This window comes from Gallus gallus, chromosome 1 (genome assembly GCF_016699485.2).
Source record: "Gallus gallus isolate bGalGal1 chromosome 1, bGalGal1.mat.broiler.GRCg7b, whole genome shotgun sequence".
Lineage (NCBI taxonomy): Eukaryota > Metazoa > Chordata > Aves > Galliformes > Phasianidae > Gallus > Gallus gallus.
This window is the reverse complement of record NC_052532.1, coordinates 80,589,340-80,604,463: the sequence shown is the minus strand read 5'-3', so window position 1 is coordinate 80,604,463 and position 15,124 is coordinate 80,589,340. Positions and strand designations below refer to the sequence as shown.

The following is a 15,124-nucleotide window of genomic DNA, read 5'->3' as shown; positions in this document are numbered from 1 at the left end:
GCTATAAGCAGCATGGACCAGATAATGTCACTGTGATTGTCAGAGTAGATCAGAAAATAGAAATGGAATGTGATCGTTTGCAGTTTCATTTCACTGTCCTATTGCAGTAGCATTTTCTAGTTGTCTGTCGTTAACAGTGAGTATGCAGTACTGAATCTGGGAATTCTAATTTTGTTTTTGCATTTTGTTCTTACTTTGCTTATGCTGTCTTCTTTGCATTGATGCCAGCCTAAGTTTGGTAAGGCTGTTTGATAGTCACACCATACCATATGTAATGTGGTTTTGGCTGGCATTTGCAGTATTCTGCAGGCATTTCTGTGCCACCTGTCATCTTTAGGTTAAGCGTAAGAGGGATGTGGGTGGAGCTGTACATTAAGTAACTTTTCATTTCAAATGCTCTCTCCTTATCATTTTGTTTTGCTGTTGATTCTTTCAGCTCCCAGTAGGTTTTAGCCTGCTACTCACAGGCACTCCAATCCAGAACAGCCTCCAAGAACTGTACTCCTTACTCAGCTTTATTGAACCTGATATTTTTCCTAGAAAACAAGTGAAAGAGTTTGTTGAGTATTACCAAGCAGTTGAAAAGGAGAGTGAGCCAGGTAAGTAACAACTGATGCCGTACTTGAATCAGGACCAGCTGTTATCATGACTGGGAGGTAGGCACATTGTTTAAGTAATGATTACTGATCTTAGTGTAGCTGATAAGTACTTCAGGTGTGCAACTCTTTTGCTTTCTCTGTAAAACTGGGCTAAGATAATTTCATTAAGGTTCCTTTATATGTTTATTTTTGAAAGTATAGTTCTAAAGATACTGTATAAATCCCTTATACTTCATTGATAATTTGTTCTATCTTGCTTCTGAATAGCCAAAGAATTGCACAATCTTCTGCAGCCATTTTTGCTTCGAAGAGTCAAGTCCGAGGTGACTGCAGACCTTCCGAAGAAGGTAGAAGTGGTTTTGTACCATGGAATGTCAGCTCTGCAGAGGAAGTACTACAAAGCTATTTTGACAAAAGACCTAGGTAACTGAGGCATCTGAATTCTATTGGTTGATTTTTGGGCTGCTTGATTCATGATTTTAGCCTGTGGTAGAGGAAGAGACATATGAATCTAGAGCTGGTCTCTCTCAGAGCTGGGGAGGGACAGCTTCAAGAACCTGCTTTGGATCAGCTTGTAATTAAAAATCTCATGAGAAAGTAAGCCTGCTCCTGTTCAGTCTTCTTGTGTTCAGACAAAAGAGGTTGTACAGGAAATGCTAGGTCTCTACAAATTCTCCAGTAGTAGTATGGATCTCACATAGCAAATTGAAACCTGCTGGATGTAGATTTGAGTGCCTTAGGAAACCACGGGACCATATAGACAATGCAGCCACAGATCTTCACCCTAACAGCTGACTCCTTGGCACTTCATGTATGAATTGACTGTAACAGAGCATCCTGAGGGCTGAAAGAGAACAGATTTGGTTCTCCGAAATCCTCCTTTTTCATTTCCATATGGCACATAAGATTTGTCAGTGCTTTTGTGTTGTAGGAAAACTGTAACTGGGGAGATGGTGACCCTCTATTCTACAGTTAATGCCTGCTGAGAAGCCACCATGCTTTGCATCATCACCATGAAAGCTGAATCTCCTTCTAGAGTCAGCAATGTCCACATCCCTTTGTTTTCCTCCCAGAAATATGCATCTCCTCTTAACTTCCTGGTTACCCAGGAGATCTTTACTGTGTTGTATTACTTTTTTGGTTTTGTTCTTGGAAAGTTCAAATGAGCTGTAACAAATTACTTTTGATGCTTTCTAGATCTATAATGCACTCTTAGAAAAATGTCATTGGCTCTTCCCAGGGAGTTGAGAAAGTTCCAGAGGTTTTGATGAGGCAAAGTAGTAAAGTCTCTCAAAAACAGAAAAAGAAAAGTGAGGGAAATTTTATCTGGCTCATGAAAACAGGTGTATTAGTCTTGAGATGGGAAATCAAATACAAAAATGATGTGTAAAGAGTTACTTCAATGCTGAAGCAGTGCAGAGCAGTGCTTGGGTTTTCTCAGTCGCACCACCGGCAAAGCATGGGCTTTCCTGCTCAGATCTTTTTACTGTGCACTTTGTTCCAGATGCATTTGAAGGTGGAACAGGAAGGAAGGTTACGCTTCAGAATGTCTTAATACAGCTTCGGAAGTGTGTCGCCCACCCATACCTTTTCAATGGTAAGAAAATACTCTTCTCTCTTTCCAAATACAATTTTTTTTCCTGTATGCTTTTTTAAAAAATTATTATTATTTAAATAATTGCTTAGAAGGGACAAGTAGTAAGCAGTATTGCACCAGCTGTGGATTTGTGACCAGTTTCAACACAGGACAGTTCATCAGTGATGACAAAAGTAAGGTCTTGCGAAGTTTAGGTTTTCTACTTCAGCTCACCACTTGATTTGTCCTAAGTGCATCTTCTCTCACCTAAACAATGAAATCACGTTTCATTTTGTGAGGTACTTCCTGAACTACTGAGGGTGTTCTTTTTAGACAAAGACCATCATTTTTCAAACAGGCAAGCATCCTGGGGGTCTGCTTGGCAGTATTTAGCAACATGGTCACTTAAAGGTTGATCATTGAGTTGATACCTATATAATTAGGTCTACTTCTGAAACCCCTTTCTTTTCCAGGTGTTGAGCCGGAGCCCTTTGAGATTGGAGATCATATTGTTGAAGCCAGTGGCAAGCTATGTTTGTTGGATAAACTCCTTTCATTCTTGTATGATGGGTATGTCATGTTGGGATGAGAAAGATAAGGTGGAGTTGACGCAGGGAGAAAAGATAAACCAAGAAGGAAAGCTGCCTTATTTATCCATAGATTGTGCAGATACTACAACACAAGCACTGCCCTATTGAAGGTATGCTACTGGCTACCACGAGGAGATCATCTCAATACAAAGAGCTGCACTACAGGCTGTAGAAGAATCTCAAAAAAATTTTGTAGCTTCCCTTTAAACATTTCTCAGAACACTTCATTTACTCTCCCATGTTCTCATATATGGCCAAATTTATGCTGGGAATCTGGGAGAATATATATCTGACAGGGCTTTCAGCATGTGTGTTTTTATTGAATTTCATGAGAGTAGCTTCCAGTGCATCAATTCAGGTCTTTTGCATTGCAGTGCTTCTATTAGTCCAGGAGGCAGAATGCACAACGAGCATGAAAAAGAAATTTGACAGGACCAAAGCCCCAGAATAAGCTGAAATTTTAGCTTTGGAACCAGTATTCAGAACTCCTGATCTTGACCTCTGGTGACTTCAGAACCTGTAACACAAAACTTAAATATCTCCCTACAGATCTCAGGTGGACAGCAAATCGAATCAGAGTTTGTGTTCTTGTTTGATGCCTCCTGCACAATTCATGAATTCTGTGTTAATTGGGCTGCAGTTTACCTCTGATTGCTTCCGAAGCACAGAGCTTTAGAAAGGAAGTTCTGATGCAGTAGTGGAGGACTTTGTCCTCCTTCTGTACAGTATATTGTGAGTGGATGCCTCTCTCCCTTTGATGTCTTTGCCACAGGGACTCCTGAACTTGCAAATGTTGTTGATTTAAACGAAGCACTCTCACTCCGTCTGAGGCCCAGAGCAAAGAGAGTTGATTTCTCACTTAAATGCTGCTTGCAATTATATATGGACACTGGGGGTCATTTGCTGGAGGGATAAGTTATGTTCTGTCACAGAGATGCTGATACTACATTTTCCCAGTATTTAAGATGTTTTACGTTATGTTGTTTGAGTGCAACCTAGTGTGGCATGTCAGACCCTCATGGCACTACATTCAAGCTGAGGATCCTTTTAGCCAGGATTCTCAGGGTCCTCACTGAGGTGCAATTAGCCAGCAGCAGTGTTGTGCCAGAGCCTTGTTACCTGTTTGTGACTCCACACTCTACACATGGCAGCTGATGGTAGTAGGTGGGGCTGGCTGGCTACGTCTAGATGTGGGGCTGAAAAATGTGGTGAGGGTGTTGGCCGTGGCTCTGTGAGGCTTAGTACAGCATTGTGGTGAGCTCTTGCTATGTAACAGTAGCTGACTGAGCTAATGTAACCCCTCTACTGCTCTGTGAAATGCTCTCACAGTATAATGTTGCTGGTGACATCTCGTATTCTTCTTCCAGTGGCCATCGTGTCTTGCTCTTTTCTCAGATGACTAAACTGCTTGACATTCTGCAAGACTACATGGACTATAGAGGTATGGTCTGCATGGTTTGGCAGCAAAGGGCTTATCTTAATGATCTGTGCCATATAGTGTTAGTCTGGTTTTGGCTGATCTGCCTGGGATGGAGAATATGATGGGCATTTGTTTCTTCTTAGTAGATAGAAGCCCTATTCTTACAGTTGACTGCGACTTGGGATTTGAATTAATCTCTTTGTGCTGCCTGCCTGCAAGGAACTTGCACTTCAGTGTTGTTCTTCAAAGTAGCTTGAGCTTTGGTTCCTTGATAAAATTGAGCTAACAGATGGCAGGGTAGCAAAGTTTCATTATATACCTGTGGTTAATTATGTACCTGAGTCCTGAGGTAGCTGCAGTAAAGCCATTAGCTCTCAATTCAGTTTGTCCAGTGCAGAACACAAATTGTGCCACATTTATACCAGGAAATTAGCTTTTGATTAGAACAGTTGTTGGCAGTGAGGCCTCAATATGACTGTTCTGGCAAGGCTGCCAAAGGGATCTTGAGACATTTTCTTTTGTTTCAACCCACGTGGCTCCATGCCTACTTAGGACTTCCCATGAAAGAGGCTTTTCTTTGGTGTTTTGGACTTGGACAACTAATGTTGCACTAAAAAGCCAAATGTAAGGCCATTTCCCATACTGTTTGCTCTCAGGAAAGCACACACTGAAAGCAGTAGAAGCTTGTATAAGAAAGATATGATGATTATTGGCTTGTAGTGTGGAGCCAGCAGCCAGCACAGCATAGTCTGAAATGGGACTCTATGTTCGTGTTCTTACGCTTTGGCTTTGTATTTCTCCATCTTGTTTCCATGCAGTAAATTAAATGCTAAGAGTTTCCGCTTCAGATTTAGCTAAATTAGCCTTCGTTGACAGTCAGTCTGGGAGTCAGGGTCACTGGAAAGGAACAGAGGAGCTGAAGGTGATAAAATGCAAGTCAAGGCAGGAGGGCTTGATCTATGATGAATGAAATAAGACAGAGCATAACCAGAATTTCAGAAACGTATATTTTGTTGTTTGGAAAGGCTATAGCTATGAGCGGCTGGACGGTTCTGTAAGAGGTGAAGAGAGACACCTTGCCATTAAGAACTTTGGTCAACAGCCCATCTTTGTCTTCCTGCTGAGCACCAGAGCAGGTAAGTAAGGAAGAGAGAGGACATCACCTGTCTTGCTTCTGCACTCTTCTTTTGAGCTCTCTGGCAAAATTTCAGGGTGTTCTGAATCCTCCATATTCTGTTAACATTGAGGATTTTTGAGAGAGACAAGACACATCCCGAATTTGGGCTTCTTAGCTAGGAGACCCAAACCCTGTGCTCTCCTTTCAGCAACTGATGTAGTTTTTGGGTTGCAGCTGTTTGAGTAACTTTTTTTGTTCTGAGCTCTACAATGCACCAGGTTAAGCTGAAGGAATCTCAGTAGCATTTTATTTCTGCGAGCACTTTATTTCTAAAGTTTCATCAGACTTCAGGCAGAAATAGACTTCCTCTAAGTAAGCTGGTAGAACTGCTTTCTGAACATAGACATGCACTCTAGCTGGCTGACAGACTCAGCTGAGAGCCTTTTACTTACCAGAGACTGGAAAGACCACCACAGGAGTGCCATCTGTACTTCACCTCTTCTTGGTTCCCAGGCATATCTGTGTCTTCTGAATGGTTTCAGTCCTTCCTGTCTATTTATTCAGACCAGCACAGGGGTAGGCTTCTGCTTACCTTCAGAGAGAGGATCAACGCTGCTTGATCTCAAGCATCAGGCTCTAATTATGTCTTCTTTCTTTGGGCTTCTGGTCAGACTTTCCTGAATGAAAATGGCTCTGATAATATTGCAGGGAGTGGAGTATATTGAGACTGTAGAGAAGCACCTAATGCTAAGTGTAAGAAATAGATGCTTCTCTTAACACTGTGCCTGAACTCTTCCTGCCCACGTCCACCAGAATCAAGAGTTGCTTTTTAGAGCTCAGAGCTATGTCTGTCATATTCTATCCACCTGGGAACAGTGGTGCTAGCCATATTTCCATCCTTGTGTTATGGGCAGAGATTTTCAAGTGCATGACTGTCTCCACTTGCAAGATTGTTCTGATTACTGTGAAGTACTCAGTACGAGCAGGAAAGAATGTACTTGAACAGGTTCCACCCTCTTTAGCTGTAGTATGTTGTCACAATAGTGGATATTAAAAAAAAAAACCTAACATTTTTTTCCTTTCATTCCATGAGAGTCCAACTCTAATTTCAAAACCTTTTAAAGTCACATATATACGTAGGCTCTGGCTGTTGTATGATTGGGTGTGGTGTTTCCCACTGTTTCAGCAGTGTATTTACCAGTTGTTACTGTGCTTCAGCTAAGTTGGGCTGAAGCACAGTAACAACTTGGGCAGACGGTTGTAGCTTCAGTAAAGCCAGTCCTTGCTGCTTTAGCCTTCCTGACAGCTGAAGAATATGTCTATGTTATCAGTCTTGACAACCAGTTGCCTTTGTATTGATTTGCTTGCATCCTTTCTTTCTTTTATTGTTCCCCTACAATGCATAGTGCAGCTCTGTTTTGAGCTGTTGCAGAAAGCATAGAGAAATACAGAAATACAGAAATACTGGGCTTATCCATCTATTTGGATCTTTGTGAGACTCAGACTTGGGGCTGAGAGATAAATTGAATTTAATATAGTTGATCAGATCTGACAGAACCTTGCATAGCATAAATTCTCCAGCTGCGCCTTTATTTTCTGCTGCTGATGTACTCTGTGATCTTCTCTGTTCATAGGAGGAGTTGGCATGAACCTGACGGCAGCAGATACAGTTATTTTTACTGACAGTGATTTTAACCCACAAAACGACTTGCAAGCAATAGCAAGAGCTCACCGGATTGGGCAGCACAAGTGAGAAATGTTGCTACCTCTCCTTACGTTGCTGACTGTACTGATCCCTCAGTGTCTCTTTCCCTATCCGTAAGCAGTAGTGTTAAAAGGTGGTAAGAGGTCAGTAGATTGAAGGTCAAAGAAAGAAAGCAGAGATAATTTTGTCTCTGCTTTTCTTCTGCAGCCTTATGCAGTCCTATCCTTGTCATGTGTCTAGGATGGAGGCTTTGTAAATTCGGAGGAGGAGATGGAATCTGGAGGATTGCCTGCACTCTCACAGCGAGCATTCATCCTGTGTCAGGAAGCAATTGCTTCAGTGTTATACTTAGGGAATCATAGAATGGCCTGGGTTGAACAGGACCACAATGATCATTGAGTTTCAACCCCCCTGCTATGTGCAGGGTCGCCAACCACCAGACCAGGCTGCCCAGAGCCACATCCAGCCTGGCCTTGAATGCCTCCAGAGATGGGGCATCCACAACCTTCTTGGGCAACCTGTTCCAGTGTGACACCACCCCCTGCTGTCCTTGTTGATTTTGCTCTTGCCTTTTTATCCCTACCAAAATATTGGGTAAGGGGATAGTGTGCCATGCCAGGAAACTGCTTTAGTGCACCTCAGAGAAAATAAGAAGAATTTTCTTGACTTTTTGAAGGCCTGTAAAAATTATCCGCTTGATTGGACGAGACACAGTTGAAGAAATAATCTACCGAAGAGCTGCTTCCAAGCTTCGACTGACAAATGCCATTGTAGAGGGAGGTCAGTTTGCCTTGGGAGTACACAAACCTCAGGAAGCATCAGATTTACAGGTAAAACAGAGCTAAACCCACAAGTTGACTTGAGTAACATTCTTAGAAATGTTAGAGTGTTTCTCTGTTTTTGTCTGACGTGAGCCTGTCAAGGCGCTTCAGTCTGGGGGGATATGCATTGACGTGACAGCTTTTGCATGCATCCTAGGAATCAACATTGCATTCCAGGTCCAGACAAGATTTGAAATTTGAAGACAGTTTTTGTTTGTTTTGAGGTGCGTCTGTTGTGTAAAAAACATGTTTTCTTGGAGAAGAGGAGAAGGCAGAATGTCCCTTGTTTTACTTGCATATTTTTTAATTACGTAACAGGTCTAAAGTGGTGGCTGACTCATTGTTTCTAGGAACTTATCTGTCTCTCCTGCCCTTCTCTCCCAAACAAAGCTAATGATAAGTACTTTGACTGCTTTTGATGGCTACTCTGAAACTTGGTCAACCTTTGGTTGACCTCTTGGCAGATACAGTCTCAGGAGTCAGGGTGTGATTTATGATTCTGACCCAAAAGCTGAGCTTTGGGCTGAGACCTTTGGTTGAGAACATTAAGCAAAGTGAAATTTGGAGGGATATATCTCCTCTATGGTGGTAAACCTGCGAAAGGCTTGGAATTAATGTATCTTTTCCCACCCCCTACCCCTTCATCAGCACGTACCTCAGCAATTATAGTTTCCATGGAAGAAGTGGAACTGAGCCCATAGGAAATTCCGTGCTGATATTATGCTCCCTGTGAATTTTTGTGGGATATAAGATTTGATTTTATTTTATAAAGAGGTGGGGCAAAAACAAGCCCAGATTTTTTGGCTATGAAGAAAGCTTCTTGAATGCAGGCAGAATGATGCCATTTTTGTTGTTTGACCTGTAGAGCAAAATGGCCTTTCCGGTCTGAGTGAGTATGTTTGAGGGAGATATGTTACAGGGGCCTGTCTCAATAGGTATTGAGAAAAATGAGCATGTTAAAGTGCAAGTATTTTGACAGATAATACAAAGGATTAGATTTCTTCACTTTTACAACCCTCCCATTTATGTCTGAGAAGCTTGAGTCACGGGGATTCGCATGGAATTAGAAGATACTCATACTGAATTTCCTCTTCTCTTTGATAAAGCTGAGTGAAATCCTGAAATTTGGCTTAGATAAATTGCTGTCCTCTGAGGGAAGCACTGTCCAGGATGTGGAGCTGGAAAACATCCTTGGAGAGACAAAAGGAGGGAAATGGGTAATGGATGCTGTCCTGCCATGTGAAGAAGAGAGGAATGAGGATGATACAGAAAGTAAGTTACAGATTGAAATACATATGGAGCGCATGACACTTAGGAACTAGTAGAGGAGGCTTCCTAGGGAAGGGTGGTATTTTTCAGGTAAGAAGAAGAAAATTGGACTTATAAAGAAAAGTGGCCCATCCATGATCTCAATTTCTGAACTTAAATTGGTCTTTTTCTTCTTTTTGCATCCTTGTTTGCCTGAAACATTGATAACAATATTTGTCCAGCTTGTTGGCCAGGAGGGCTGAATTCCTTAGTATGTTTCAAATATTTTGAGACCTCAGAAAAGAGGAAATACTCAAATTGCAGCTGCTGTTATTCCCATGGAGAATCATTAAAATAGAATTACAAATGTAGAGAGATAACAATAACTTAAGGAAAAACTACATAGCAACTCTTTTGTATCTGTCTCCATACAAAAGACTATTGGCCATGAAAAACACAAGTTAAAATGACCTTAAAGCATTCCAAAATATGAGGTAAGAAATGCAGAGCCATTGAATCTGAGCAGCTAGAACAAACCTATTTTGTCTTCATTATTCTACTTTCCAATTCAAATGTAACTTAATCGTAATTAGTTCTCTGTATTATCTGAGAATAAATTTTAGGGATACTTTCTCTCTTGTAGTACCACGAGACAGACTGACTTTCTGCTTTGAATACACTATAGCACTTAAATACAGATCTGTGACCGAAGCAGAAAGCTTTTGTCTGAGGAAGCAAATCTTGATTCTGTTGTTTTAACATCATGCTGACGCTGGCCATATAAAAGACAGTAAATGTCTTTTTCTGCTGAGGGTAGAACAGTGTAACAGAGAAGCCTAATTGCTTTTGATCTTGCTATATATTTCAAGTGTTACTGGCTTTCAATTCCTTTTTATACTTGTAAATTATTTTTTGAAGATCACATGTATGTGTATGAAGGCAAAGATTATTCAAAAGAACCCAGCAGAGAAGACAAAAAAGCATTTGATCAGCTTTTGGATCTTCAGAAGGCCTTGATTGAAGAGACCAGTAAAGAAGGGAGAGCTCTCCGGAACAAAGCAAACGTAAGGCAAAAGACATGACGAAGCATATGATGGTCTTAATTGCTTGTGGAAAATGAAGCTGACGGTTTCCTCTCTTTATTTACAGCTTGCAAAAAAAACAAACAAACCCATGTTAAAAGATTCAGATGCCGTTGTAGTAAGGTTGGCTCTTGAATCTGAGAGTTGGGCAATTCAGCAATTCTGGTAACAGATCATAGATGGAATGCTGGGCACTAATACGTACTTAGATCACAAAATCACCCATTTGTTCGACATCTAGGATCTGATGGTTGGGAAAGGAGTGCAGCATAAAGTGGGCACCAGGTGTGTGCTTGAGATGAGCATTTTGTTTCTGAATTGCTGCTTTCTTTCTCTAGACTCTTCTTACAGGCCTCCGGGACCAGTCAACCAGGAGGAAACACTTGCTGAGCGCAGAGGAGCTGGAGACCAGGAGAAAGAAGCGCCAAGAAGCAGCTGCAAAGAGAGCAAAGCTTATGGAGGAGAGGAGGAAGGCAAAAGCAGAGGCAGAGCACATGAAAAAGTATGGCTCGCACTGCATCAAGTACTTTTAAATTGGTGTCTGTTACAGTGTGCTCTAGAAATGTGCTCTGTATCCACTCTGGCAGGTGGGGCTGAGAAGGAGGGGAGGAGAAGATGACAAAATGGCTGCAGATCACCCTCATGAAAGAGTTAGCTTCATACATCAGGATGTTTCTGAATACTTCACATCTAGTTTAATTTGAGATTGGACTGAATGAGACCCTCATTATCTGAGTGTATAGTGAGCTTTAGGGACAACCTACATCTGAAGTGTCAGACTTGTTCCCTGTGTCTCATTCTAATATCTGTAACTCTTTGGCACATGTATTAACTTCTTGTTTCCTATTTTTCCTTTTGACCACTCTGAATAACTCCTTCCACTTTGTCGTATGCTTACTTTTTCTATGCCTACAAGCAATTTATCACACCAGTGCATGGCTCTTAATATCACAGATACTAGCTAGGGTAATCTTGATTCCCATCTAAAATAGAGGAGGGCAGCAGAGGGAATGCAGATCGGGGCCTCCTGCATTTTGCTGCAGTCATTTAAAACAAGGTGCAGACCCTCCCTTCTTCGCTTATTTTCACTGAATTTTTTCTCTTGTTTCAGGATGGCCTGGTGGGAGTCAAATCGTTACACATCTACCTGTCTCCCTTCAGAGGAAAGTGAGTCTGAGGAAGAGTTTGAGGAGGGAGAGGCTGGGCTGAATGTGGATTTGGATTACAGAGACGTGGACCTAAACTGTATCAAGTACGTCATGGGAGATGTCACCCACCCCAAAGCAGAAGAGGAGGATGCCATCATTGTCCACTGCCTAGGTAGGACTTATGACAACAGAACTATTGTAAAGTGGGCTGAGCAAGGGGCTGAATTGAACTTCCTAGCTTGGTACTTTCTAATTTCGTATCAGACTGAAATCATTTTGAGTCTGACTTGATCTTGAGTGGTACAGAGGCAATACGGACTCTACTTCACAATGTATAACCCACAGGAACGTTAGGAAGGGGTATATGGGTCTGTGTTTCTGTGTGAGCCTCTTGAAAGGTATGTCTAGAAATTGTAGTTCTGTGGACAAGCGGGGACAACGCCTCTGAAGGTGAAGGCCTTATATTCGTCCCATGTAAGCTGTAAGGACTGAACTGAGATATTGAAAATCACCTCCCTTATGCAGTCAGCAGAGAGAGATGGGCTATTTCAGGGGCTGAGGTCAGAACTGCACTCTCATGGTGCTTGTCTCTCTGCACTGACAGTACAGAGGTTCTAAGGTGGTTGCTAGTTTTAGGACCTCTGTCAAGACACTGAAGCTGAGGGAGAGAAATTCAGGGTACAGAGTTGTTCCAGAATCAGTGTTGAAGCTCTTACCAAGGCTATAGCAGAATGTTATAAGCTGCTTTGGCTTACGTTAAACTCAGCATAAAAACTCGTGGTTAAAGTGGAAATGCCAAGTGACAAGAAAAGCCCACAAATAACAAACATCTAATTGTGGGAAGCCCAAAGCACCAATCTGGGGACATAATATGTGCATGTTCTTCCTGGGTATGAGGGTACTGACAGTTTTATATGCTCTCTACCATGATAAATACTTGGTTGAATATCCACAGCGGGCAGTCGGAAGGAATTGTTATTGCAGTTTTTTCAAGGAACTGTGACAAGTTTGTTTTTCCTCAGTGGCTAAGGTTTATCCTTTAGGATAGTCCCTTGCATGCTGATTCGCTTCAGTTCACTTGTGGTTCTCATATCTGTTTTTGATGGTCATTCATTGCATTTAGCCAGTGTAGGCCCCTTTCCTTCAGGGATGGTCTTCAATCTCAATTACTAAAAAACTGATCTGTCATTGCATTCTAGATGACTCTGGCCGCTGGGGAAGGGGTGGTTTATTTACAGCTCTGGAGACTCGTTCTGATCAGCCAAGAAAAATATATGAGATGGCAGGGAAGATGAAAGGTAAGAAATTAAAACACGACCCTAGGCCAAGATACTTAAGAGTTTCAATCCCAATGATGCTGCAGGAGTGAGGAATCTGAATACCTTGATAGTTGTGTTTTTAGCTCTTTCTCTAGATATTTGTATCCCTAGCTCTGCAAGCAGTTTGACTTGACTTGCTGGGATTCTGAGAACTCTACGTAGGGGCTGGTCGATCTGATCAATTCTGCAAGTTATCAAAAAATCACCATTCACAGGTTATTTTACCTCATATAAGGTAGAGCCCATCATCTCCTGTCAGAATGCTTTTAAGAAGGATGAAAGACATCTGAGTCAGTATCCACTTGTAATTTTTATTCTCTCCAAACATTAATCTTCTCCTGAATATGTGTTAGCAGTTTTGAGCTACCTGCAGCTGATAAGAATGCCCACCTTGCTGTAGAAGGACCTGTTGTTTTTTCTAACTTGCTGGTTTATTCTTGTTTCAGTGTCTTTCTTTCTATCTGTGGTTTTTAACTGGGTGGTGTGTGTCTGCGTGTTGGGGCAGGTTTATGTCTGTCTCTCTTTCCTGGGCTCTGACTGTTGAATCTGTTATGAGGAGACAGACGAGGAGAATAATACAGAACATGACGGTGAAATCTCTGCTGTGTGCACTCACCATTGACTCTTCAGGACAGATGTATTTATTTATTTGTTTTTCTTCTGTTCTTATTTTCTGGACAGACCTGCAGTTAGGAGGAACCCTTTTATTTCCCATTGACGATAAAAAATCCAGGAGAAAAGGACAAGACTTGGTGAGAACGAGAAGCTCCATTTTTGAGTTGCTCTCCTTACGTGATTTTGAAATGATGTTTAGTGAACTTAATGTCTTTTTCCCAATAATAGTGGCCCTGAATACTGAAAATGGCTAAATTGCCATTAGAGAAAAAATGAGAGTTTTATTTAGAGTTTATTAAAGCTAGTCGTTAATAATGCAGTTTTCCAGCAACTATTGCTGTGTCTCTTAGTGCTGTATTTAGACTCCATTTCATTTCTTGTGTGTTTTCTCCTTAGTTGGCCTTGATTGTAGCTCAGCACCGGGATCGGTCCAACAACTTGTCTGGCATTAAGCTGTCTGCTTTGGAAAAGGGCCTGAAGAAGATTTATGTAGCAGCTAAGAAAAGGAATGGTAAGTGGTTGTGTGGTGGAATAGTGACTCTATAAATACGTATGATGATCAATTTTCACCTTTATTATTTTTTTTCTGAAGTGAAGTAAGATTGAGATTTCCATGGATATGTTGCGCTTCAAAATATTCCTTCTCTTCTTGTTGGGTAGTTTGAACTCTTTGTCTAGACTGCTTTCTGTGAGGATATCATGTCCTAAAGAGTGTATGCTCTTTCTTCACTTCTCAGCAACAGTGCACTTTCCACGTATTGGGTATGCAACAAAAGATTTCAACTGGTATGGTACCGAGCGGCTCATCCAGAAGTACTTGGCAACACGGGGTATCCCCACACTCATGTATCCTTTCAGAATAGGTTTGGTTTGGCTCATAACCTGACACTGGAATGATCCCCTAAATATCTTGGTGGGTAAAAAGCAAGGAAACGAGGCAAGAAACAGATGCCACAATCCAGCTAAAAACTCAGCTTATCTGACTTCACTGTCATCCAGGTACTCATTACATGGTAAGGATGTACTGCCTTAGGCCATAATGATAGATTAATGTGATTCAGTATGTCTGTCAGAATTTTTTGGAACCAGAGGCTAATTTTCTATTGGCAGCCATCAACTGAAGTGCATATGGCACATCTGTGATGGAGATAACTGAAATTTCAGTATAATGGAAGTGACTCAGAAAGTAGCAAAACTGAGGATGTGGGGAAAAAAAATACATGACAGTGTTCCAAGCAAGCTATATCTTGATTCTTTGACTGAACTTGATGGAGTTGGTGTGTCTTGGGACAGACTCTCGTAACCCAACAGCTCACTCCTTTTGCCTTACAGGAAAGGAAACAGATATTTATCTGTTTTGTCATTTCTCTGCAAAGACTTGCTTTTCTACATTGCCACTGTCAGCAATGCTGTGAAATGGAAAATCTGAAAGAGAGACAATAGTATACAGAGCACTCTGCCTCCTTGCTTTGTAAATCTCTGGGTGGAAGTGTTGTCTGGCATTCCAAAGCATTTCCTTGACACTCTTTTTATTAGATACTACTTCCCTAGGAATAGAGGGTCTGCTTCACAACCGTCTTCATCTGTAGCAGCCTCAAAGCCATGAAAATACACAATTGTATTGAGAAACATGCACAAAACCCAAGGATCTTTTTAACTTCACGTAGACAGTCTTTAGTGTGCATCCACTTCAGAAGCATATCTTACACAGCCATTTCTTATCTCTGTACCTCTCTGCTTTTATTGGTCATAACATTTATATATTGTCAGTGGCTCTAGAATGGAATTGCACTACTTCAGAGTTCAAAGAGACTTGGGATAAGGATGTTGGCACAGTCCTAAATCTGTTTTGAAGATGGAAAATTAAACTTTCACTGACGGTCA

At 41.4% G+C, this 15,124-nt stretch overlaps 1 protein-coding gene across 3 annotated transcripts in view; it reads left to right on the top strand.

Annotated features, from left to right (window-relative positions):
• Nucleotides 1–15,124, top strand: part of CHD1L (chromodomain helicase DNA binding protein 1 like) — a 22,551-nt gene extending 7,427 nt beyond the window's left edge. For all 3 annotated transcript variants that reach the window (XM_015294709.4, XM_416560.7, XM_040646006.2), the window contains exons 7-23: nucleotides 437–599; nucleotides 867–1,022; nucleotides 2,104–2,196; nucleotides 2,649–2,745; nucleotides 4,133–4,206; nucleotides 5,211–5,321; nucleotides 6,937–7,051; nucleotides 7,684–7,837; nucleotides 8,935–9,100; nucleotides 9,995–10,140; nucleotides 10,497–10,660; nucleotides 11,270–11,478; nucleotides 12,506–12,604; nucleotides 13,307–13,377; nucleotides 13,637–13,751; nucleotides 13,978–14,086; nucleotides 14,777–15,124. In XM_015294709.4, coding sequence (XP_015150195.2) covers nucleotides 437–599; nucleotides 867–1,022; nucleotides 2,104–2,196; nucleotides 2,649–2,745; nucleotides 4,133–4,206; nucleotides 5,211–5,321; nucleotides 6,937–7,051; nucleotides 7,684–7,837; nucleotides 8,935–9,100; nucleotides 9,995–10,140; nucleotides 10,497–10,660; nucleotides 11,270–11,478; nucleotides 12,506–12,604; nucleotides 13,307–13,377; nucleotides 13,637–13,751; nucleotides 13,978–14,086; nucleotides 14,777–14,846 — 2,112 coding nt within the window. In that variant the 3' untranslated portion in view covers nucleotides 14,847–15,124. The remainder of the gene's footprint in view (nucleotides 1–436; nucleotides 600–866; nucleotides 1,023–2,103; nucleotides 2,197–2,648; nucleotides 2,746–4,132; nucleotides 4,207–5,210; nucleotides 5,322–6,936; nucleotides 7,052–7,683; nucleotides 7,838–8,934; nucleotides 9,101–9,994; nucleotides 10,141–10,496; nucleotides 10,661–11,269; nucleotides 11,479–12,505; nucleotides 12,605–13,306; nucleotides 13,378–13,636; nucleotides 13,752–13,977; nucleotides 14,087–14,776) is intronic.